The sequence below is a fragment of the Cuculus canorus genome, chromosome 5, assembly GCF_017976375.1.
Source record: "Cuculus canorus isolate bCucCan1 chromosome 5, bCucCan1.pri, whole genome shotgun sequence".
NCBI lineage: Eukaryota > Metazoa > Chordata > Aves > Cuculiformes > Cuculidae > Cuculus > Cuculus canorus.
The window spans coordinates 57,367,288-57,390,125 of record NC_071405.1 but is presented as its reverse complement, the minus strand read 5'-3'; the positions used below and the strand labels follow the sequence as shown (position 1 = coordinate 57,390,125).

Here is a 22,838-nt window from a genome sequence, read left to right as displayed (position 1 = left end):
TTAGAGGCTAAATAAAAGCTAGAGTGCTTTAGAGATTTGTCTGTAGGCATATCTGAATGAAAATACCTATCGGTTACTAGTTCAAAGGTGTCTAATCATTGTATAAAAGAGAGATGTGTTTTATGTTACCCTTTCTTTTGTTCTGTATTTTTATTAGTGTCAGTGCACAAGAGTTCACTACAACCTTATCTCCAAACTCCCCCGCCTTTCCAGGCTTCTGTCAAAGCTGGATTAGATGACAGAGGGAATCTTCCCTACCACAAATGCCAGGCTGTCTTGCTTTCATTGCATAAGATCCAAGCATTAGTAGTCGTTAGATGCGTGTTGATAGCATACAAGCGGTGAAGCTGCTGTTTGACTCCTTCCTTGCTGGATCTTTTCTCTCAGGTGCGCTGTATCTTACAGGTAGCCTGTGTGCCGGACTTCTGCGAAGCACTTTTCTGTCTTGTTCTCCTTGACTCTGCTGGGAACGACACGGAATTCTGAAGGAGGAAACTCTCTTTAGCATGGGTAGCTGTGGCAAAGTGTTGTGTGACTGCTAAGTGCCTTCTGGGGAGGGGGATTCTATGTTGTTTTGTGTTTTTTCACCATGAAGACAGTTAAACTCACCCAGCTCCCCCAGACTAGGCTGGGCTGTGTCTATACAGGGCTTTAGGCAGGGTGGTTTCTTGCTTCTTACAGCAGAGAGTGCCCGATGATAGTGGTGTATGTGACTGTTTCCTCTCCTGCTTACAAACCTAGTAAAGCTGGGCTCGATTGATCCACGGGGTACTCTTTGGCCTGTGTATTTTCTTTGTATTTTGTGTCAGCAGAGGTTTATGGAAAGGATGCTTCCAGTAAGTTCTAGAGGAAGAATTACTTCTTTTTGTGATTTCTGCTATTTGCAAGGTGTGTATATAGTTTCCCCTAGTGGCATGATAGATACCATGTGATTTGGTTTATTTTGATCCAGCAGTTCTTTCCAAGGCACATCTTGCAATTAAGCTTTTAATTGGAAGTGGACTTGCACAAGAGCCGCAGGATGTAGGGCACAGTTTGTAAAAATGCTCTGATGTCTACCAAGAAGAGAGGAGCTGATGCGAAGGTAATGTCATAATTCCTTATGATATGGAGCTTGGCTTGTTGCTTTCAGTTTTCCTTTGCCAGTTAATACTTTACCAAGGAGATGAGATGCTGAGTTTCCAAAGCATCACCTTCAGTCACTTTCAGGGGACAGAGGCTGGCATAGTATTGGAAGTGTCCTGGGCAACTGAGTCTCTCCCATTCTCTGCACTGGAAAACTCGGGTGCATATATAAAAGAGGCAAGATATGATATGATATGATATGATAAGATATGATATGATATGATATGATATGATATGATAAGATAAGATATGATATGATAAGATATGATATGATATGATATGATATGATATGATATGATGGTGGCATCTGACTTGTGGATGTGCAAAAAGTCAACTTCTAGAATCCACATCCTACTGTTAGATAATTATATCCTTTTGGAAACAATGCCTCAGTTTGGTGTTTGTATTATGGGGTATTACTGCTCACCATACAGGCAACTAAATGCTTAATTCTTTCATAGATTAGCTAGAGTGTATTTAGTTTTTCAAAGATCAGATCAATAAGTAGAGCCTGTTTATTTCTAAAAATGTCTTGTGTGTACATGTTATTATTCACCTCTGCTTTTCATGGTACAAGCTCCAAGAGCTGCAGGAATGCGTTGTGCTCCAGTTTCACGTTGGTGTATGCTACCTTGTGTGTGGATTGCGTGGCGGTTGTTTTTGGTTTTCTTTTTTCTTTTCCCAGCTACATACCAAACATAGGAGACAGGAAAATGTCACATTCTGATGGGAGAAATGCAGTTTTTGTGGTTTGAGATTTGTATTTGAGAAAAAAGGACTGGGCAATGTCATGACAATGATTAAAATTTGCTATACTTTGGACCAGAGCTTAGCAGCATTTGGAGTACTAAAAAGCTGTAAGTGCTAACACCAGCACTTCCACTGCATCTTTCATCTGAAAATCTCTCTATTCTTAATGAATTTTCAGTGTGTCTCTGTGAGGCTGGTATTATTAGTGTCATTTTGCAGACAAGCAGACGAAATAAAATGCTTGTATATGCACATTCAGCAAGCCAGAAAAAGGCAGGAATAAAATTCAGGAATACTAATGTTTCAACTTGTTCTTGAGCTACTGTCTTATACTTTCGCTTCTGCCAGAAAAGAGAATAAAGGTATTAATTTTGGTAGCTTCCCCCTCTTCCCCATCCCTCCCCCCAGTTGGGTTAAGCAGCATAGAAGTGAGACATTATTATGCAACATTTCTAAGTGTACATGTGATACTTGAAAAAATGCTAATCAGATAAGTTGCTAGGCAACAGTACCCTGCCTTCAGTTACCAAAAAACTAGCAAATTTGCTTTCATGATGTAACATGTGTTCTGAACTTCTTCATAAAGCAAGTGTAGGTGGAAATCTGTAAGAGTTGCTCCTTTTTAACTCGCCTCCTGCTTAACCTGCCATATTGTGAGGTCAGATTTGACCCTAGTTTTAGAGAAAAGTGTTCACAGAACCTGAAATCAACATAAAAAAATGTTAGATGAGCTCTTAAAGATAATGAAACCTCTGTAAGTGAATAACCATTGCCTCCTATGTGTCTGTGGGCCTTTGATGGTTTAACAGCTTACGGAAAGTATTCTGTAGGTTGTCCTTGGGCCATGAAAAATAAGAAAATGAGTGAGCAATTTATGTTAAAAGGTAGATGGAAAGCTGTGAGAAGTCTTAAAACACTCATAGTGGCCCCATGGCCCAAAAATGTTGAGAGCTGTGGTAATGCATGAAAACCTGAATGTAAACCAAGCTGGTTCATTTTCTTGCCTTAGCAGGAACAGAATGGAAGGAAGATAAACAGGGATGAGTGTACGTGGAAGAAAAAATGAGAGTCTAATAATATAAGACAGGACTAGCAGCATGAGGGAATTTGATTGTGTGTTTGTTTGAAACCTGAGTATCTTCTTTTTAAAGACATTGTGGGATAACAACAACAGAAAACAAAGACTCTTGGCAGTTATTCTCAACACGTTTCTGCTCCCGGCAATAAATGGCCACAAAAGCATTTGCAGATACTGTAGTCATGTGGGGTTTGGGCATCTGCCCAAGCCTCTTCAGCTGTTGGGTGGTGGTGTGGCTTTTAAAAGAAATCTGAAACTTTAGAGATCTAATGTGCTTCTTGAGGCTTTGCCAGGCACTTTCAATAGAGGTAGGGGACCAACCTAGAGATATCTAGGGAAGGATGCAACTAACCTTGGAGATAGTTTGTCTTCTTCAGGTAGCTGCAGGTTGTTGCCTTACAGAATTGGTTTTTCAATTTTGTTGTTGTTATTCCTGAAGAGAGGCATTTTATTTTCAGGAGGCGAGGATTGCATAGCAGTACATGCCCTAGGTGTCACTGTGAAGTAATTCTTTTGGTAAGGACACAGCAACCACATTTTGTGCTCCATCTACTAGTCTAGGTTTGGAGATATCTACATCCCAGCTAGCCTGTGAACAGCTTCCAAAGCCCTCATCAAAAGGCAGCAGGGCAAGGCGTGTTGGGTCCTCAGCTGAAAATGAAATCTTCATCACCCTCTGTCTTAAGTGCTGCCAGAACAGGGTAAGTTTCTGAGAAGACAGATGCTTGCTTTCTATTTCCAAATTTGGCACTTTCTTCTCAGGAGAATTCCAAATAAGTCACGGAGCAGCATCATGACTCAGTTGGTAGGACAGTTTACCACCAGGTAGTTGCATGGACCTGAGCTTTCTGTTTTGGAGCACTATGGAAATCGTGAAGAAACGTAGCTTTTGAAATTGGCAGTTGACGGAGTGCACAAGTAACCACTTCCAGGTCAGGAATTTGCTATCCTTTTTGTTTGCTTGTTCTTTGTATTCTCATTTGATGAGTGCTACAGCTAAATTATGCTAACATGCAGTCCTCGACCTGCTGACACCAGGAATGTTGGTGTCTGTGTTAGAGGAACAGTCAGCGCGTGAACAAAGTGAATGCCGTTTTACTGAACTGAGAGGGAAGCCCGAGTGGCCTTGTAGCGGATTTTAGATTTTAACTGTTTCTTTATATGGAATTAAATGGTCACACCACTGTTGCGGCATTTTGTTTTGTTTGCTTGGTTGCTTTTTTCCACTTCTACAAACTTCACACCTTTAAATCATTAGCATTTCAACACATAAAATTCATTTAGCTACAAAAGAAAAAACAAATCCCCATTTCTGAACAGCTTAAGTGTTGTATTAATCGTGAGCCTTAAGGTCAATCCTGTATCTTCAGCTCTGCCTCTCTACTCATGTGTGTTACAGCATTGTCTTTGCTAATGAAGAATTTCTTCAATGATTATTTTTCTTCTAAGTGTAGATACACCTGTAACTAAACGAATGGTTCCTCTAGGGCTTTGAGTTCATAGAAATGAAGATCTTTATGAAAAAGGAACTTTCGTCTTCCTGCTAGGTGGTGGCTGGTGAGCCAGATCGGGGAGGTGATATGGCTGAGGATGAACAGGCTTTTTGGGAGTAGCATTCAAATGGCTGATGAGTCCGTTCCTTGGTCTGGCTCGCCATGACACCCCATGAGTGGCCTTGGTGCCGGTGCCAGTGAAAGGGCTGAATTGAGCAGGACTGGCGTGAATGCTTTTATAATGTTCATATTTGTGCATTGAAGGATCTGAGAGTGCATTGCAGTTGCTTATTTTGTATGCTTTTGTTCCTCACTCCTTTACAAATCAAATTATAGACAAATAGATCTGACGATGTACAAAGCGTTCTCAGTGTTCTTGTGATCCTGGGGAAATGCTTTTAAAAATTTTGTTTGCGTGTGTCTGATTAATAGTTCAGAAGAAGCCTATATCCAGCTGTGATGAAATGTGTATAATGAGAATAGAATACATGCAAATTTTTTAGGAACATCACTTTTAGAATAATTAAACCAGAGCTAGCTAACAACAAAGTTATTTCCCAATTTAATGTACAATTATCTAGCTGCTAAAATAGCAACTATTTCTCATGATAAGAGGGACTCCAAAGTAGATGCAAGCCTCAGTGCATAGGCAGGAGGTGCTAAATGTGTCTCTGTAATACCCATGTTACATTGATATAATTAGTGGTTTTATGCTGTTCATTGCTCTGTTAATCTTGGTGGGAAGGTTTTATTGGGGGAGGATTAGTTATTTAATCTGCACTTTTAATTGGAGTGGTTTTGTTTTTAATTGGGAGTGTTTTTATAGTTCAGTGTTATCTAAATAAAACAGTGTGGGTTTTTTTTTTTTTTTTTCAAGGAAAACATTTCTCTCGAATTCCTGTTGGGCTCTGGTGCTCAAAACCTGAGATTTATTAGGATAATGTGAATATCCCATTTGCTACAGTCTGAGAAATAAATGTTCCTGCTTTTAAATAAAGTCTTTGCATGCAATTAATAAAAAAAAAAAATGCTATGTTTAGACAAGCCCTTGGAGTGCAAGATCTGTGAGGCCAATGTGAGTACGATGTTAGATACTTGTGTGTTGGAGCTAGCGCCTTCTGTGAAAATAAGGAGTCTGGCATCCTAAATGTCAGTGCTTGAGGAGGAGTATATCCCAAGCTTATAGGCACCGCTTGCTTGGGTCATGCTTCTGTGCTGCCAGAACCTGACATGGAGGTGAAAAGCAGTCAGGTCACTAGAGCAAGGAAAGAGGCAGCGCTGGTGCCCTCAGGATGGGATGACGGGTGGGTGGCAAGGGGCTGCCTTCATGAAGGCCACACTCTGTCCTGGATTGGGGAAGGGAGATGAATGAAAGAAATGATGATTGGAGAAATGAGGAGAAGTTGGGGAAAATAGGGTGGCAATGTTAGGAGAGGGAGAATGGGGATGAAAAGGAGTCAGCAGCAAAGCTTGCTTCAAAAACCAGCGCCAGGAAAACAGAGATAAAGCACTTTCTGGTAGACGTTTCAAGAGTTAACAGAGACCATGGCTGAGATAGTAGCAACCTTTGCTCACTATCTCCAGTGAAGTTGCTGGGTGTGTTTGCAGTGGCTGGGTTGTGGAAGGACAACGGACAGTCAAAAGGCTGAGCCTCACCAGAGGAAAGGCAGCTGCCAAGAGCCACCCTGGGTGAGAGGCAGGTACAGGTTCTCACCTGGGGCTCTGAAGAAGTCAGGTCTTCCAGTGCCTAATGTACCAGAACTAAGCTATCCAGATGCATAGCTCTTTCAATGTTGAAAGCCTATCTTGCCCTGTGCTTCATTAAGATTGAACTGTACTTCTTTGATTTAGGAAGGCTGTCTGGTTGGTGTATTAGCTGTTGGCCGCACACACCTGGTCAGAAATCGTCTGGCATCTGAAACGGCTCGGACTTGCTGGAGGCAATTTGGTCGACCTGCAGATGCTGTGAATCAGGAGCTGACCAAGAAGCGGAAGAGCTCCAGGATTCCTCCCAGGAAAAGGTAAGGGCTGGAGAATAAAACTGGTGGGACTGCACTCTGGAAAACCAGAGCAGCTCTCTAAATACAGAGCTGCCTGCATTGTAGATGTGACCTTTGAAATTTAAGTATGTAGAGTGCATAAAAGATGGTGAAAACATGAAGTTATTTCCACTGGTTCAAACTGCAAGTTGCTTTCTGGAGTTGCAAGTAAGATCACCATTCTCGCACATTGCCCTCAATTTCTGTCTGCTTTGAGTCACAGCATTCTGATTGCTCATAATTTATATTGCCCAACTTATTCCAATGTTATTGTCTCTTTAAAACCCCACATTCAGATAGCCCTGGGCAGTTAAAACAATCAGGACAGTGGAGCAGTATCTCCGAGCTAAACCAGAGCAGTAGGTAAAGAGCAGAGGGTTGCTATCTCCAGTGGTAAAAGCACAGGTGTGAGCCGGATGATGAGGAATCTATTCCTGGCCCTCACACGCAATGCAGTCTCTGCACCTGATTCACCAGCGTGTTACTCTGATAATCTTTTTAGGCTCATCTTGCTACTCTGCTGTATCTGTGGCAGTCTGTTACGCTTGCTCAGAGCGGATGTAAAATGCCATCAAATTGAAAAGGTTACTTATATACTGGAGCAGAACTTTATATTGACCCTGGCAGATAGGGTGGACATTGTGGGACCAGAATGACGATCTCCTGACTCTGCAGCATTTTCAGAGTGCTCTGTGTGTCTGCAGTAGAGTGGTGCCTTGACAGGAGGTTAAGCATAGGTGCTCTGATACAGCTTGCAGCAGTTCAGGCTACAGTATTGTTTTTTCTGTTGTGCATAAGGTTTCATGGGTAGGTCACGCACAGTACTGGGAGCTAGCTCTGAATATTTAGATTCATGTCGCACCTTCCTCCCTCAGTCTACGTTAGGGCATCCTGTTGCCTCCCCTTGTAGGTATTCTTGCTCTGATAGACCCCTGTCCCTCTCTCAGGCTGGGGAGCAGACCTGGTCAGCTACTGAAGGAAAGCAGTAGAATCAGTTGTGGCCGTGCTAACAGCGCAGATAAGCAGGGTCAGCTGCTGCCACAAGCTCCACCGGGGCTGCCTATTGTGTAGCTGAATACAGGACTTCAGTTGGTCAAAAAGTGTCATCTACTGGGCAGTAAAATCCAGACCAGTGCTGCAAGGTTATGACAAAGCAAGTGTCCGCAACTTCCTAGGAAGGCCGCTGGCGATGGACTGAACCTTGGAATGAGTCCAGTCATTTTGCCAATGATGCAGCCATGAGTACTTCTGAAGAACGCTGTGTCTGGCAAGTGCTCTGGTGTATGGTACTATTGCTGTGAGTAGAGCAAATGCTGCTTATTGCCTGCCCTCAAGAACCACCGAAGGAAGCACAGACATCTCCTATTACTGTTAAAACAGAAACTGAGTGCCATACGGCCACAAGAAAACATAGATCCATTGGCAGCAGAACAAAACTATGAATTATTCATTCCTCCAATGCCTCCTGTTATGTTCCATCCACTCAGGCTGTTCAGGATGCTGTCTGCTGTAGATACAGACAGGTCTGCTTCCAAAGCCACAGGGACACGACCCTGCAGACTGTGATCACCACTCCACTTAGCTTGTCTTCTCTGAAACTGGCTTGTGCATTGTTGTGTCTTCCTTGAGGACACAGAAGTAACCTTTGATCATCCTATGGGCTCTTGGTAGAAAATCTTGTAACACCGATGAAACTGGGATGCATCTGGCAATGCCAGCCTGGGACTGGTGGTGAGGTGAGGGCAGTGAGTTAGGACTGAGACAGAAACACTGACTGTTCTCTCCCATTTTTCAAAAAAGGAGGTGGAGGGCTTAATCTTTTGTGTAGTATTGCTTCGTTTTTTGTAAGAAAACTTATGCTATGTCAATTTGTTCCTTGCTCTGTCTTGCTGAGAAGCCATAGTGTTTGCTGAGAAGCCACAGTGTTCCCTGAGCACAGGCAGGATTTTTCTGTCTGTTTTAGTAGAGTGTATTTTAATGGCTGTTTGGGAACATCTGTGAAAAATGTACTTTTTCTCAACTCATTTACTAATGGGAATTTGTCTGTGTTGTGGTTGTCAGTTGTCAGTTGAAGCTGAGATGCACTAAGGACTTGGTGAGCTTCAGAGATTAAATTCTGCTCCGATTCTTCCATGAACTGCTCTAGGTTTTGGTAATAGCTGCCCAGCATGAGAGAAGGCATTGCTGAAGGTTTGTTCAGAAGCTGTTCCTCAGCATAAAATGCACACGCTTGGGTGCAGAGGGGTTTTTACTCCTTTTTTTTTTTTGCTTTTCCCTCCTGCTGTTTGGTATGAAGACTTCTTCAGCCGTGTCACACACCCAGGCTGCACCATGCATGCCATATTGCAGAACTTTGAGCATTCCTTCCCCATTTTCTTTCTGCATTTTCCAAAGTTGCTCTTGGCTGTTAGGCTTTTGCTGAGAAATATTAGATTTTTAGTGCAGGGAAAGCTACTTGTAACTAGCAACTGCTGTAGAAATGATGGGCTTCCTAAAGCCAAAGTTTAACCCTTGCATTTACAGCTGTCTTGTAATGTGCACTTCCCCATTTTGAGAGCACTTCAAATGTTCTTAAAGAGCTTTGAGGAAAGGAAGTGAATTTTATTTTAGTCAAGACAAGACCCAGCTTGTGTCCAGAACGCTTCTCAGCTGTTCATTATGCTAGCTAGCTGGATTTGCCCTGGACTGAGCTACCTTTGGAGTTGTTCTAGTCCAAAAGCTGAGAGGAGCTGCAGAGGCTAAGATAAAATCCCAGACTGTGTTTGAAGAGTCCTCACTGAAAGAAGTGGTGGAATCATCCTGTGGGGAAGATCACCCAGCTGAGTTGAGAGGTGGGATAGGTTTCACAAAGAGGGCTCTCAGGGAAGAAAGGTTTGATCCTAAAGCAGGTGAAACGTGCTTTTCCTGTGGTCTTGACAGAAGTGAGAAGATGATAAAATGGAAGAATACCTTTTTTTTTTTTTAATCAGCGAAAGAAGTAGACAAACAGAGCAGGCAGTGGATTTATGGTTTCCATAGTGATGTAGCTGTTGGAGCTTTAGTACAGCTGAGCTTTGCCCTCACTGCAATCACGCTTGAAGGCTATGAGTATTCAGCTTTCCTGCCAGGGAAATGTAAATATACGTTAAACACAGAAAATGCAATTGCATGTTCATGAGTCGTTATGTTTACTTTGTTACCTGAGCATCGGGATGTTGGGAAGCTCAGCTTCATCATGATTTTTTTCTCCTTTATCTCTTGTCCTGCACTGAAACTGTGCGTCAGACTGTCATAATACCACATTTCTTGCTGCACCAGGCAGTGATACATTGACCCGTATCCTCTGCTTTCTGTCATCTGTACATACACACACATCCCACAACACTGGTGCCTGTGAGTCTCTGCTCACCCACACTAATTTCAAACATGCAGTGATCAAGAAACCTTCAGGGCCTGCTAACTGATCAGAGCACCACCCTGTGACAGTTGGAGAGGAAACTTCATGCTGTCTGTAACCATCACCTCAGTTGTTCCTGTGGGCCACAGAAATGGACTCTGTGTGATGTTAAATCATGGCTTATTTTAGTGGGTGTTTTGAGAGTGTTTTTATAGTCAAGACCTATGACCTTTAGGGAATTTTTGCATTGGGAGAGTGGTGTTTGTGATTCTGAATGGTTGAATTTGAGAGCCTTTAAATCTGACTTGCAATATAAGGTGACCTGTGGAATTTTTCGGCTTATCAGTTGATAGATTATCAGTGGGTCATAGAGGTAGTGGAACAAAGATGCTCAATGCGAATGCTGGATGCACACATCAGACAGTTAGGAATGTACCAGTCCTGCACGCTCACTTGCATAGTCGAATCTTGGTGAGTCACAGGCATTTGTCCTTTTTACTCATGCTGCTGCTGAATGCTTCTCTTGCTGTCTCCCTGAACAAATCTCCCTTACCTTTGGCATTTGTTTTGCTTGTTTGATAGATGTAATAGGTCATTTGTTCCTTTTATAAAAAGGAACGTTAATTATTTTCAGAGGGCTAATTAGGTTGCTAATGAGATGCTGAACTGCAGTAATATTTCCTTTAATTATTCACTCTTAAGTGCTGTACAGAGAAGCTTATGGAATATGCTGTTAAATACAAATGCATGTATCTAGCTCAGAGACAGAGCTTTAGTCTTTCTGCAAGAAATGTTTTAGTAGCCTTGGGAAACCATGTAGCACAGATGACTGAGCAACTGAGACTGGTGCTAAGGACCAACTAGTCATGCAGCCTTTTTGACTCCATGTTTGGTGCTTCGGCAAGTGACTGGCCACAGTTGCTCTCTATTCCAGTTTTGCTTGGTGGCTTTTGGCAGTATCTGTAACCAATTGTGCTATCTGCCAAAGTAATCTGTAGTAAGATGCAGACCTCACAACAAATAGTTTGGCCTAATTAGCTAGACGGCAGCCAGAGGCACGGAGAGGAGGGGTGACTCATCCAAGGTCATGTTGCACATCCTGGCAGACCTGGTAATAAAGCAGAGGTTTCATCAGTTCTGTGTTAGTGTGTTGCACTATTTGGCCCCTTATGCCTCTCTTGGGGCCAGCATAGTTCACTACAAGACTCGTATCAGTTTGCGTATCACTTCATGAGCCCCATTCGTATATCCACCTTGGCACTGACTTAGGAAGGTCCTTTTGCTTCTTCATCCAAGTCCTGGCTGCTACTTGCTTTTCTCCTTTTTTTTTTCACTCTTTGTTGTAGAAATCTCAATGCCTTTTATAATTGCTCTGAGAGAGCTACTGTATTCTATATGATATTTTAGTTTTAGTACTCCCTGGATGAGAGGTGTTGGAGTGGATCTCCAGCATTCCCTACTTTTTGCGTGCTGAGCTTTCATGCAGCTCTTCAAAAGAGCTTCATTTTTTTGGCAGCATCTACTGATGTCCAGTCCAACTCCCGAGTCTGCTCTTCGCCCAGACTCTTGGAATTCTTTACAGACCTTAGCTCTGCCAGGAAAGATAGTGAGGGAAGGCTGCTGAATGAGGGGCTGCTTGCAGGCATCAGAAGATGCTCCCTGTGCTTATATACTAATCACTGTGCACCCAGTTGGAGAAGGAAGGAAGGAAGGAAGATCTGCATCCACAACACTGATAGCGCAAAACTTCATATGTTGTACTGTGTGTCAAAGTATCCAAGGGCAGGTGACTCTGAAGAGTGGCCTAGGCATAAGAACTACCCAAGAAAACTATAATCAGCGTGACATAGCAAGTTACCCTCCAGTTCATTCAGGAACAGATGTGCATTTCTAGAACAACTTGCATCTGTGCTCCACACATGCATGACTGCCTTGGCTGAGGCACGTTAATTTAAAAGTTAATTTTGGATATGTAGCATTTAAGTTAACTTTGCATATCCCTAAAGCTGTGGGAACTCTGGGAGACAATGAAGATATAGCAAAGCAAGCTGGTTAGCTGCAGTGTGCATATAGGCTCCAAGTTCTAGAGAGCACACCTGGAAAATGTCAGGGTATCTATTTTGAACACCTTGGCATTGCTATGAACTGTTGTGCAAAGTAGTGGAAATAGTGCTGTTTAGCATATGTGTAATGTGGCAGGCTTGGTGTTGCGTGTATCAAAACTAGTTATATAATGGAAGCATATTTAGGTTGTTTTAGTTGTTGTGGGAGGCAAGAACTTAAATTCTTACTCATCCTAACAACAGTGTATTGGCTTTATACATGTGATTGTCATAGAAGTCCTTACATGGTGCAGATTTGTGTACCTGTGGAAAGCAATGGACAAGCTGACCAGAATGTGTGCCTCCAGGACTGTGAATAGTAGATACATGATTCGGGCACCAAAATGACAGCTCTTAAGCATTTTACGTTAGCAGGGAGAAGATAGCATATGGTCCCTCTCTGGTTCCATTTGCTATGGGTCACCTGATATTCTGTTTGTTGAGCAGATAATTTAAAAGAGTTTAGGATTTGGGGTTTTTGTAGAGGTTTTGTGTTTTTTTTTCTTTTTGTTTGTTTGTTTAGTGTTTTGTTGGGTTTTTTTTGCGACAAGTGTGAGCAATATTAAACCATTTTACTTAAATTCTAAGAATTCTTTGTAGTGTTCTCACTAAGACAGTTCCCAACACTCAGATGAGGAACTGGCATCTTTGTTCATCTGGCTCTTTGTCCGGAGGCATAAGATACCTATCATTGCCCAGATGGAAAACAAGATGAAGGAAATACCTTGTTTGATGAGACCTGAAATTACCCTATGTAACTTCAGATATCTCACTGAGGTGGATAAATAAGTGTTGTACATGCTTTAAGAACTTCTAAGGACGTGCTGGAAAGATGCAGGAATCGTTAACATCAGGAATGCTCAAACTCCACTTTTTATCTGTAAGATGTGTCCATCTCTATGTACCTTCACAGGTCCTAGTAACTACAAATGTGACCTGCAGAGACAAAGCTTGTGTCAAAGGGTTCCTTTGTTAAGTGCCTGAAATTACAGAATGAATTTGTGCTTCTCTGTGTGAAATGTTTATAAGAAATTCAAAAGTTAGCAGAACAGTGTCAGGCAAATAGTTAATTTGTTAGAATAGTATCATGTCACAGTAATAGTGTAAGGCCAGTCTGTCTAAAGACAAAAGGACAATTACATGGTAGCTGGGTAAAGTTTTAGGTTACAGTTACGTGCGAAGAAGCTACTTTGAATTGCCCTTCCACTAAAAGGCCTCTACCACTGCAGGAGACTCCAGGATGGCAGGCTTGCATCCATGCTGCTGGGGATGGTGCAGCCATGATGTTTGCTTTTCTGGTTGTGCTAACCAGGCCCCGTGGGGAAACTGAGTCTGTCTAACCAGGTGCAGAGTGCAATAAGCTTCCTCTGACAAGTTGACAGAAATTAGTGGAGGTTTGATACTTGACAGAAGCAGAAACCAATTATGGGAGGTGTTAAGAACGAACTGAATTTCATGAATGGGAAATCATGGTTTTGCCACTTCCTCTTATGTATGCCCAGCTGATGTAAATGGCTCTATAGCAAATAGGCTGGTAGATGGCATCTCCTTCAGTGTTGCAGCTGAGTGTGTCCTGTGTTTCATAGGATTTGGTCACTAGGCTGCCATGAGACTTCATAATTAAGCCTCTTGTGGGAACTAGGTGAAGCATGTTCAGCTTGGTATTCCATTCTCTTCAAAGCTCACGTGCAGTATGATTTTCTAAGGTGAGGTAATATGTTTTGCTGGGTCAGCTCATATTGCAGACAGGTGGAGAGGGGCAATAAGTTTTAGGTATTTAGGCCAAATTTGGGCTTGAAGGTGTTTGATGTTGAGTATCACGTTTCTGTCTCTGATCTGACCCAAGTAGTATGATCAAAGTTACTAATAGTAGCTAATCTTTCCTGGCATGAGCATTTTGCTTCTGGAGCCCAGCAGTAGGGAAAGAGTGTCACAGGCCACCGTGCCACTAACTCCTTCTCCTTTGCACCTGTGTCCCCACTTGTTCCTGAGGCCCCTATATGACCATCGCAAACACTTCTGTAAGGGGAATTCAGAGTTGGTGGAAGGTACTGTCTGGACAGTCCAGAGGGACATCTGTACTTTTGTAAATGAAGAAACTCTGACAGAGAACATGAGCTTTCTGTGTTGTGCATCAACATGAGTTATCTGTTCTGGAATAAGCAGCTTCCAGAGCCAAGTAAAGGAATCCAAAGTCAGCTGGTGTCTGATCTCTCTTCTGAGAGGTCCAGTGGTCCAGTGGTGTGGGCCTATTAGTGGCTGTGTTTGGATTATGAGGATGTTTTGTCAATTATCAGGAATTAAACGGATATATATGAGAAAAAAACAAGAGCTGTGTGTGTTTCAGAACATTTTCTTTTTGAAGCCTGAAAAACAGAATAAATAGGATTCTAGTTTTTAGGTATTACTTCTGCAGCAGCAGTGAATAAGAAGGAGGACAGGATGTAACTTGTTCTTTGAGGCATAGGCTGTCCTTCCATGTATGTTTATGGAGACCTGTGGTACCTTGATTTACTGACACCTGGACGCTTGTCCTCATAGAAATATGAAGGGAATATGTGTCTTACTGTGAAGTATTCTGACACAGCTGAAGATGTAAGGAATTCAGCTGTCTTAAAATTCTGCTATAGAAAGATGGGATGTTCAATGTCAGTGTTTCCGTTTGAGACAGACGCGTGCATTTGGAGCCTTCAGCCAGTGATGTGTGTTACTAGCCCAGAGCTGAGACTGCTGGAGACGGTACACAAGAGCAAGTTCCTGCTGCTGCTGAGATCGTGCTGTCGGGATGCTAGTCAAATGATAGCCATGCCCCACTACTACAGTGCCAGGTTACTGGAGACTGGTTCTGAAATTGTTGTCTTCCGTTTTTTTAAGGGCAAAACACGCCCGTGCAGACAGTCTAGCTGTATTCAGTCATTTTCTTTCTGCATGCAGCATCTGCTTGGCTTCGAACAGAAGGGAGTGCTGAACTAGAGAAGCACAGTGAACTCCTGCCTGCAGAGCAGTTTACGTTTAGTAAAGCTAAAATTCTCTTATAACAAGAGAAGCCGTTACTAATGTAGCCTTCTAAGCAAAGTCATCTGAGACAAACCTAGACTGCTCCTCTACCAGTCTTTTACCTTGGCACCTTTTATTTTTGGTGTTTTGTCAGCCGTCTGACAGAGTATTCAGTCAAGAATCATAATCTTAATTTTTCTCCCAGTGCTCTCAAGACTATTTTTCATCCCAGAGCAGCCTTTTGGACCAAATCCCACCATCTTCCTCTTCTTCTCCCCATTCTTCTGTATTCCGGGAACTCAGCTTCCAAGCGAGGCTCACCGAGAGCACATCTCTCTTAAGCTAAGCATAGATCTGTACTGCCAGGTTAATTTTGCCACTAATGAAAACTCCAGTTCTTCGTTCCAGCTGCACTGATTCTACATGTACTGGTGCAGTAAGATGATGTGGCTAAACTGCTCTGATGTAACTTTCTTAAGTCTTTTGTCTGTTGCCCTGTTTGCCCACTGAGGGACTTTTTATGTGCCTTCCCTATCTCTTCTGACTTAGATGTCTTGTCCACACCTGGATGCTGCCTCTTCTCAGTGATTGCTCAGCAGCTCAACAATGACAGGAAAACAGCCTCACTTTTTTAGGCCATTTCCCAGCCAGGCTGTCTTGAAGGATTCTGTTAACTTGGGGTTTGTAGCCAGAAGGAGGATGCAAAGTGTTTCCAAATTTTATCTTGTCATTATAGTAGCTGTGTAAATCTGGATCTTCATTATTATCTGCTGAGGTTAAGTTAATGATTAAGAAACAGTGATGAATTTACTTCCCTGACATCTGCTCCCTACAAGGCTTCAGCTACTGATGCACTTAAAATGTTACTTGTGCGCTCTTCTTTGTTTCCCTCTATTCTGTAAATAATCCAGAGTCTTTCCATTGTAATTCTTTTAGATCCATCTTCTGTTCTCAAAGTAAGTTTCTTGCAAGGCTTTTGCTAAATTAATTCTTACTAGCTTTTCCTCTCTTTCTGTGCTTTAGTTGTAGAGGAGCCAACAGAAATATGGTAGTAATTTTATGAAACAAGCAAGAAAATTGCTCAGCCTTCTGCTGGGGCAGCTGTCTGTGTGGACTTGGATTCAAGTCTACTTTTATCATTGTTCTTTGACCTTTTGTGACTGTGCCATCTTTCTCCATGAGGGTAGAAAATGTTTTCTGTGCAGATTGACAGCTGACAGGAGTGAAGAGGTGGGTAGTATTTTTACCTCCTTGCTGAGTTTAGGATTAGAATTAGCAGTTCTTAAGGATTTTCTTTTCTAAGGTGGAAGCTTAATTCCTTTCTCAGGTGTTTAGCAAGTAAGTGGTATTAACATGATGCAATTAAATTGCATGAGTCTTGAAGCAGATGCATCTTAGCTGCTAGTCGCAAGAGATGGTTTAGAATTTTTCAAAAGGCCGAATGTGTACATTGATTCTAAGAAAAGGGATCAATGTGAGTAGGGTCTCAGCACCTACCACAGCCATAAGCTGCTAGATCTGCAAAGCAGTCTAAAGCTGTGGTATTGCTTTACTTCATGATCTGGGCTACTCTGTGCTATGAAAGATGGACTCCAAGCATTCAGAAGCATTTAAAACATCCCTGTGCACATACATACTGACTTTCCTTTCTTAATGAACCTCAAGTCTTACACTTATGTTGACTAAAAAATAGAGTCAAGTTTTGAAAATGTTTTCTTGTATTGGAGCTGTAAATCTGTTCACTGGTTTTATTGAGGAGACTGTTCAGTAGTATTTCAGTAGTTCATCATGGTCGTTTGGATGTGCTGCAGTCACAAAAGTAAATGTGGACAGGTGTAGACATAATCTTAAATGGATTTGCTTTCAGAAGGCCTGTGTAAAGGCTGGAACTGAGCATGCCCTCTGGAGTTGTGATAAGTGAATCCAATAGTAGTCTTTATATAATAACCAGTTATCTCAGCATTAACAAGAACATGGTCAGAAGAAGCAATTATAGGAAAAGAAATTCCATCCCCTTCAAGCAGGGGGAAAGAGAGGGCAACCAGGCAAAACAATAAAGACAACATACATATGTGTCTATCTTTATGCATCTATACATCTCTAGATAGAATTAAAATTTATGTAGGCATAGTGGGTTGATTTGCCTTTGTTATAGGATGCATCTGTGGTCCAGTCCAAATTCGAGAGTGAGAGAACAGTCCAGTTCTGTAATTTGGGAGAGAGGCAGTAGGAAGTGCAGAAACAGTTGGAAGAAAACCAAGGTAACATCACCTGTATTCAGAGGAGACACAGGGCATCCTTACAGCCCAGCTCCCTGGCTCATAACGTGGGAAGCTGTGGCTCGGAGCATGTGGTTCAGCTGGAGGAATGGCACTGGCAATCACCTTTGACTGATTGGAAAGGAGGAAGCTGTAGGATGCAGCAGTACAAGCTTACAGACCAATGCTGAGTTAACAAATTGATGTCTGAAGAGATAAGACACCAGTTTTGCATGGGGCACAAAAGCTGAGTTACTGCTTCATTTAAAAGAGCTCGTGAATGTTCAGCTTACCACCTTTCGGAAGGCTGAGAGTTTCAGTTGTGTTTTGTTGTGGGAAAGCTCTGGTGCTGCTTTTTTGAGACACCCAGCATGTAATCAGATGAATGACTCTCATTTGAGGAGAGTCATAAACTGTTAAACATTGGAGGTTTATGGTGGAGCTGACGTTTCAGGTGTATGAAAGAGAAAAATGGCAAGTGTGCATAAAAAATGAAGATGGTATGTTTGTAGTTGTTACTCGAATGCTAAGATTCCTGCTACCTTGAGGAAATAACAGCACTAAATATGTACACCTTCTTTTGCAAAGATGTAAGTAGCAATGAAGTACCTGACACAGTGGAGGGGTTTCTCTCCTGCCTAGGCACTAGGCCCTAAAACCTAAGGTTTTGTTAACTTACTATTCAGGGCAGAGAAATTTCACTGGTCTACAAAGACAGATTTACCTAAATGATTGGACTTACAGGCTGCTTGTTTGTTTTCTGAATTGAAATAAGTCTGAACAATAGAGTACCAAACTCACCACTGATATATTTCTCCATACAATGTATTTCCAGTGCTGATTACATACTTTGCAAGCTTGTGATGGGAAACTGCTCAGAGGAGCTGCCTTTCCCAGCTGTAGGCGTGGTTGCCTACTTGAGGATCTTGTCAGACATGGTGAGATGCTCAGTAGGATTCTGGGATTTATCCTCTTCCACTCTTCCTTTCCAGGATTTTTCTGCTTCTGAGGACCTGTGTGAACTTCAAATTAAGTTGATGTGGTAGCCACCATTTTGGAGGCTCCACAAGGATTTCTTTGGTGAAAAAGAATAATCTAAGACTGCTCAAGTGTTCTCCTCTAGGGATGTTAGCAGAAGACTTGAGGAATCACACCCTGGCAAATAGCAGATAGCGCTTGGAGACCTGGTTCTTTCACATCTCGGCAGTAGTTTAATGTTAGGAAGGAAAAAATACATTGAGAAGGAAGAATTATTTTCTGTAGAATTGCCATCAAGAAACTTCCAAAAGGGGAAAGAGAAGAAAACTTTTCATGACAGTCGCAGGCTGTATTTTTGAAGGTGCTTCAAAATGTGCTCCCTCCTATTTCGTATATCTTTATGCAGTGCCTTCTGCTTGCAAGATTTAAACCTAATTCAGCTTAGACCAAGATGCTAGGTTTCTTTATGGTCTGCAGCAGTTCTTTTCCTCCTAGATGAAGAGAGGCTGCAGGTGTTTACACTATCCAGTTGCCTACTATTAGTTGAATGCCGAGGGTTTATAAAAGCTTACACGCTGGTGAAAAGTAATACAAGGAGAGGGAAATAGTTCTTTACAGAGCTATATATGCAACAAGAATTTCCAGTAAAAGAAGCAGATAACTTTCTGAAATGCTGCTTTGAGCTTTACCTGCAGCAAACCAGTAGACACTGCCTTGGATCTGTCAACAGTTCTATTTTTTTTGTCTTTTTACACAAACTGCTGTTCTTCACAGATTTAAGTGACTTGGATTGTGTTGGGGTATTAGCAGGCTAGGATTTTAGATACTCTTATTTCACTGCCTTAATCATCATATTCTTCTCTGCCAGGATCAATTTTCATTGTGAAATACGTTGAGATTTTTTGTCAATTTTTTTGCCAAACCTGGCCTTTCTCCATTGCCTGCTGATTCGGGCTTGTTACTGCCAATTGTTCAGAAGAGCTGGGCTAAGCATATTTCATATTTTTTTGTTAATGATACTCTGTGAGTTCATAGAATCATAGAATGAGTTGGAAGGGACCTTAAAGATCCTCGAGGTAATTCCACACACCCAACCCCTGCAATGGGCAGGGACACCTCCCAGTAGATCAGGCTGCCCAAGGCCCCATCCAACCTGACCTTGAACACCTCCAGGGATTCAAGTTGTACAGAATAATTTATTATTGTAGAGTTGGAGTGGACTGGTGTATTTGCTTTTCATTTTGCTTTGGAAAGAAGATGGTGACATTTGCTAAGAAGAAAAAGAACCCTTTTCAAGAAAGGAACCGTTTGAATTTCCAAAGAGCTTTAAGAAACTATGTAAGATAGGTGACACAATGTCTTGACTTTAATGTTATCTCTTCTTTACATCTATTTGCTCTTTAGTGACAGTGGAAAGGATATTTGCTATGGCAAAATCATGTAAACTTTCAGCATGTTCTCAGAATAAATTTTCTTTCTCCATTCATCACTCTCTTTTGGGTTACTTTTTCCTGGTAAGCCATCATGTGCGTTCGTCTCTTTAGATGTCAGATTGCTTCAGTCAGCTAATACAAGATGTTAAGCTTGAGATTTTGAAAATAGCTATGAATTTTCATCACCACTGTACTCGAATGCATGGTCTGAAATGAAGGGTCCCAGCCTGTAGGAGCTTAAGAGTCAGGCAGTTGCCCATCAGGGAACAGTGAGTGCTCAGACCTAGGCCTGAAGGCTGTAAACTTGCAGCAGCTTTTGAAAAATTGGTTCTAGGAACTCAGTTCTGCTCTCACTGCAGAGAATAAAGTCAGCCTGGACTTAGTGTCCAGGTTAAGATGATGGTGAATCCAGCAACTGAACACCCAAAACTGGAGGAGAGCTGATACAGATTCTCAGGGCAGATTGATCTTCCCTCACTCCCCGCCCCCCCTTTGCCATCTCCTTGAGAGTAGGCCTTCCATATTGCTGGCCCCCTCCTCCACAGTTCTAGTGGTAAGTTTTGCGTTGCTCCTATGGCGGAATCTGGGCTTCAAAGCCTCTACTTGCTTGTTTGAGACCTATCATGTCAGCAAATGCTGGGGACTTGGTGAGGGCAGCTTTTCCAAACAGGGAAGGGCAGCAGGTAAGGCACAGGAGACTTCTAGCAATAGTCCTGGAGAAGGACATGACCTTACTGAGAGAGGTGCTGGGGAGGTTCAGGGATAATACTTCTAGATGCTGAGTTTCGACTCAGTTGACTATTTTTCACACATTTGTTTTGCAAGTCTGCTGCTTGCTTGACTCTTGAGGGGGTCTTAACTTCTGTCAGGAACACAGGAAGCATCCCTCTTGGTCAGTAAGTAAACAGCTGCTGCCTTAGTTTGTTCTCAGTTTGGAATGGTCACTGGTCTAAGGTATGTTTCAGTAACATGATGCTATGCCTGAGGCAGGGCATGGGAATTTAACTTTCTGCTTCTACTGACATCCCTGAAATCATGTTAGTCAGAAAACTATTCTTTAAACTGACATCTTCATGTTTTCTCTTTGTTCTCTGAAAATCCCCCCCCTTCTACTCTTCCTCCCAACAAAACTTTACCTCTCTTCTTCCCATTGTGAAAGGATGCCTTCTGGGCAGCCTCCCCCTTCCCAGGCATTACTGATAAGAACTACACTTCCCCATCCCTTTGGCTTTAGTCTGGTGATTGGATTCGTTTAATCTCCTTTTGTCGTCATTCTTTTTTACTGTATCCCAGTTCTCTTTGGAACAGATTTGAAAGATAGGCAGGGATCAGAGGCTCCGAGCAGGTACAGAGTGAAGGAGGCAAGGGAATGAGGAGTGGCAGAGAAGTGATGCACCTTCTAGGGAAAGGAGCTAGAGATGAAAATGAGGGGAAAATTTGGACTGAAAATGGACTATGCTTTTCTACTCACAATACACGGTGATGTGGGTAGAACTCAGAGGAACGGAGATAATGTCTGTCCCGATGGAGGTAGAGTCCAGAGAAAGAAGGAACAAAAATGAAGAAAAGCAGATAATTAATACATTCAGAACTGAACAAACTCCCAGGGCTCCAGATCCATCCTGAAAGTGCTAAGAGTAAGGAATGGACATTAAATCTGTATTTGGAGACATCTGTCTGTGGCATGCTTTTAGCTTCATTGCAGGGCTTGATTAATCGATCTGCTGGAAATATTCCACACTTGAGTACAGTCAAAATTCTATTTTCTGAGCCACAGTTAATTGAGGCTCTCAGTTCACTTGAAGGATAAATCTCTCCTCAGAGTTATGACTTCAGCACATAAGTACTGCTAAGACTTTACTGCATAAATCTTTAAGCACTGATGAACTAATGTCTTGGGGCCAAATCTGGCACCAATGTTCTGTAAAACTTTATCCGTAATGGTTTGTGTGAGATTTCCATGAAAATGTTGAAGCCATGTTTGCAGTACAGTCGTTGAATGTCATCCATGGTTGCAAAGGCATGCTTATTTGGTGTTTACTCACAGGGAAAATGCAAAATACGACAGAAAGAATTACATTGAAAAAGGTATTGCCCAAAAATGCACGTCAATTTTCATCAATACATCCTTGTATCTACTGTACTTTTAGTTGTGCCCTAATTTTTTATCTGGCAGAAACGGCCAGGCACTAAGAATAAGGAACTTCCTGCAGTATTTTAAGTTCATCTGTGGTGAATCAAGTAGCTGACAGAATTTATAGCCTCGGGCCATCACTCATCAGGGGAATTGTCTCATGGAGGTGTTTTGTTTGTGTTTTTCTTTTATTAGCAGTTCAGAGTTAATCCAGAGTATCTTGATGAGGTGTCATTATACCTGCCCGGAGGCTGTGAGTGTAACTAATTCTGCTGGAGCAGAGAGAACAAAGATAATCTGGAAGAAGCTTTTGGAAGCACAGTTTGGCTTGGTAGCACCAAACCAGACAGAAATCCACTGCAAAGGAGAGCGTTGAGAAAAAAATGAACCAGGCAGTGCTCAAGAACTTCATCAGGCATGACTATGACATGCACTGATGTCTCCCCTGTAGTGCTTGTGTGTGACAAATCTGCCATCATTTCTTGGTCTCCCATCAACCCATTTTCCAATCACTTGCCTCTTCCCTGCTCTGGCTGCATCACCTGCAGAACTGAATGTATGAAAGTGCTCCTCTTGCGCAGAAGGGCCTTGCACACATGAAGCTGGGCAGTTTTTCTCCTTACTTTGCCTAAGTGTAAGCTTTATCCGTATCTTGCCTCAACCTAGGGGATGATTAATATCTATTTCAGAATTGATATTCTAAAATACAAAAGTATAACCTTTATGTTGTTACAGTATTATTTTCTTGCAGCCCTAAGCCAGAGTCCTGCCCTGATCCTCTGAACCAGATTTCTGTAGGGGAACACAGCCTGTCATGCTCTTCCTCCTGTTACGCCTGTGCTTATTCACTGTAGATGGAGGGTCTCTTGGCCCCTGTGTTGTCAGCAGTTATCCTCACACACAGTGCAGTCAGGGAAAGGACTGCATGTTCCTCTGAGGCCCACGTGTGGTTTCCCTAGACTTGCCTTTATTTTTTTATCAGCAAGCTGGAAAAGAAAGTCCTGCTGGAGAAACAGGGAAAATTTCTTTGCCGGCTTAGCTCAGGCTAATAACATCGTATTAGAGGAACTATTTC

The 22,838-nt window shown here is 42.3% G+C and overlaps 2 protein-coding genes across 10 annotated transcripts in view; both read left to right on the top strand.

Moving 5' to 3' along the window:
* RAD51B (RAD51 paralog B) overlaps positions 1-22,838 on the top strand; it is a 440,935-nt gene that overhangs the window by 4,208 nt on the left and 413,889 nt on the right. For 5 of the 9 annotated variants that reach the window (XR_008450208.1, XM_054068926.1, XM_054068917.1 and 2 more), the window contains exon 2: positions 6,298-6,467. Coding sequence is in view for 5 of the 9 variants with exons in the window: in XM_054068917.1 (XP_053924892.1) it covers positions 6,298-6,467 (170 nt within the window). In the remaining 4 variants the exon portion in view is untranslated. Of the gene's footprint in view, positions 1-426; positions 511-895; positions 1,085-3,461; positions 3,655-6,297; positions 6,468-22,838 lie in introns of those variants that run through there. The other 4 variants (XM_054068914.1, XM_054068916.1, XM_054068915.1 and 1 more) reach the window with 4 other exon arrangements.
* The window catches only part of TMEM229B (transmembrane protein 229B), a 34,346-nt gene that overhangs the window by 4,272 nt on the left and 7,236 nt on the right, over positions 1-22,838 (top strand). The window contains exon 2 of the mRNA XM_054068928.1: positions 6,298-6,467. The gene's annotated coding sequence lies outside the window, so the exon portion shown is untranslated. The remainder of the gene's footprint in view (positions 1-6,297; positions 6,468-22,838) is intronic.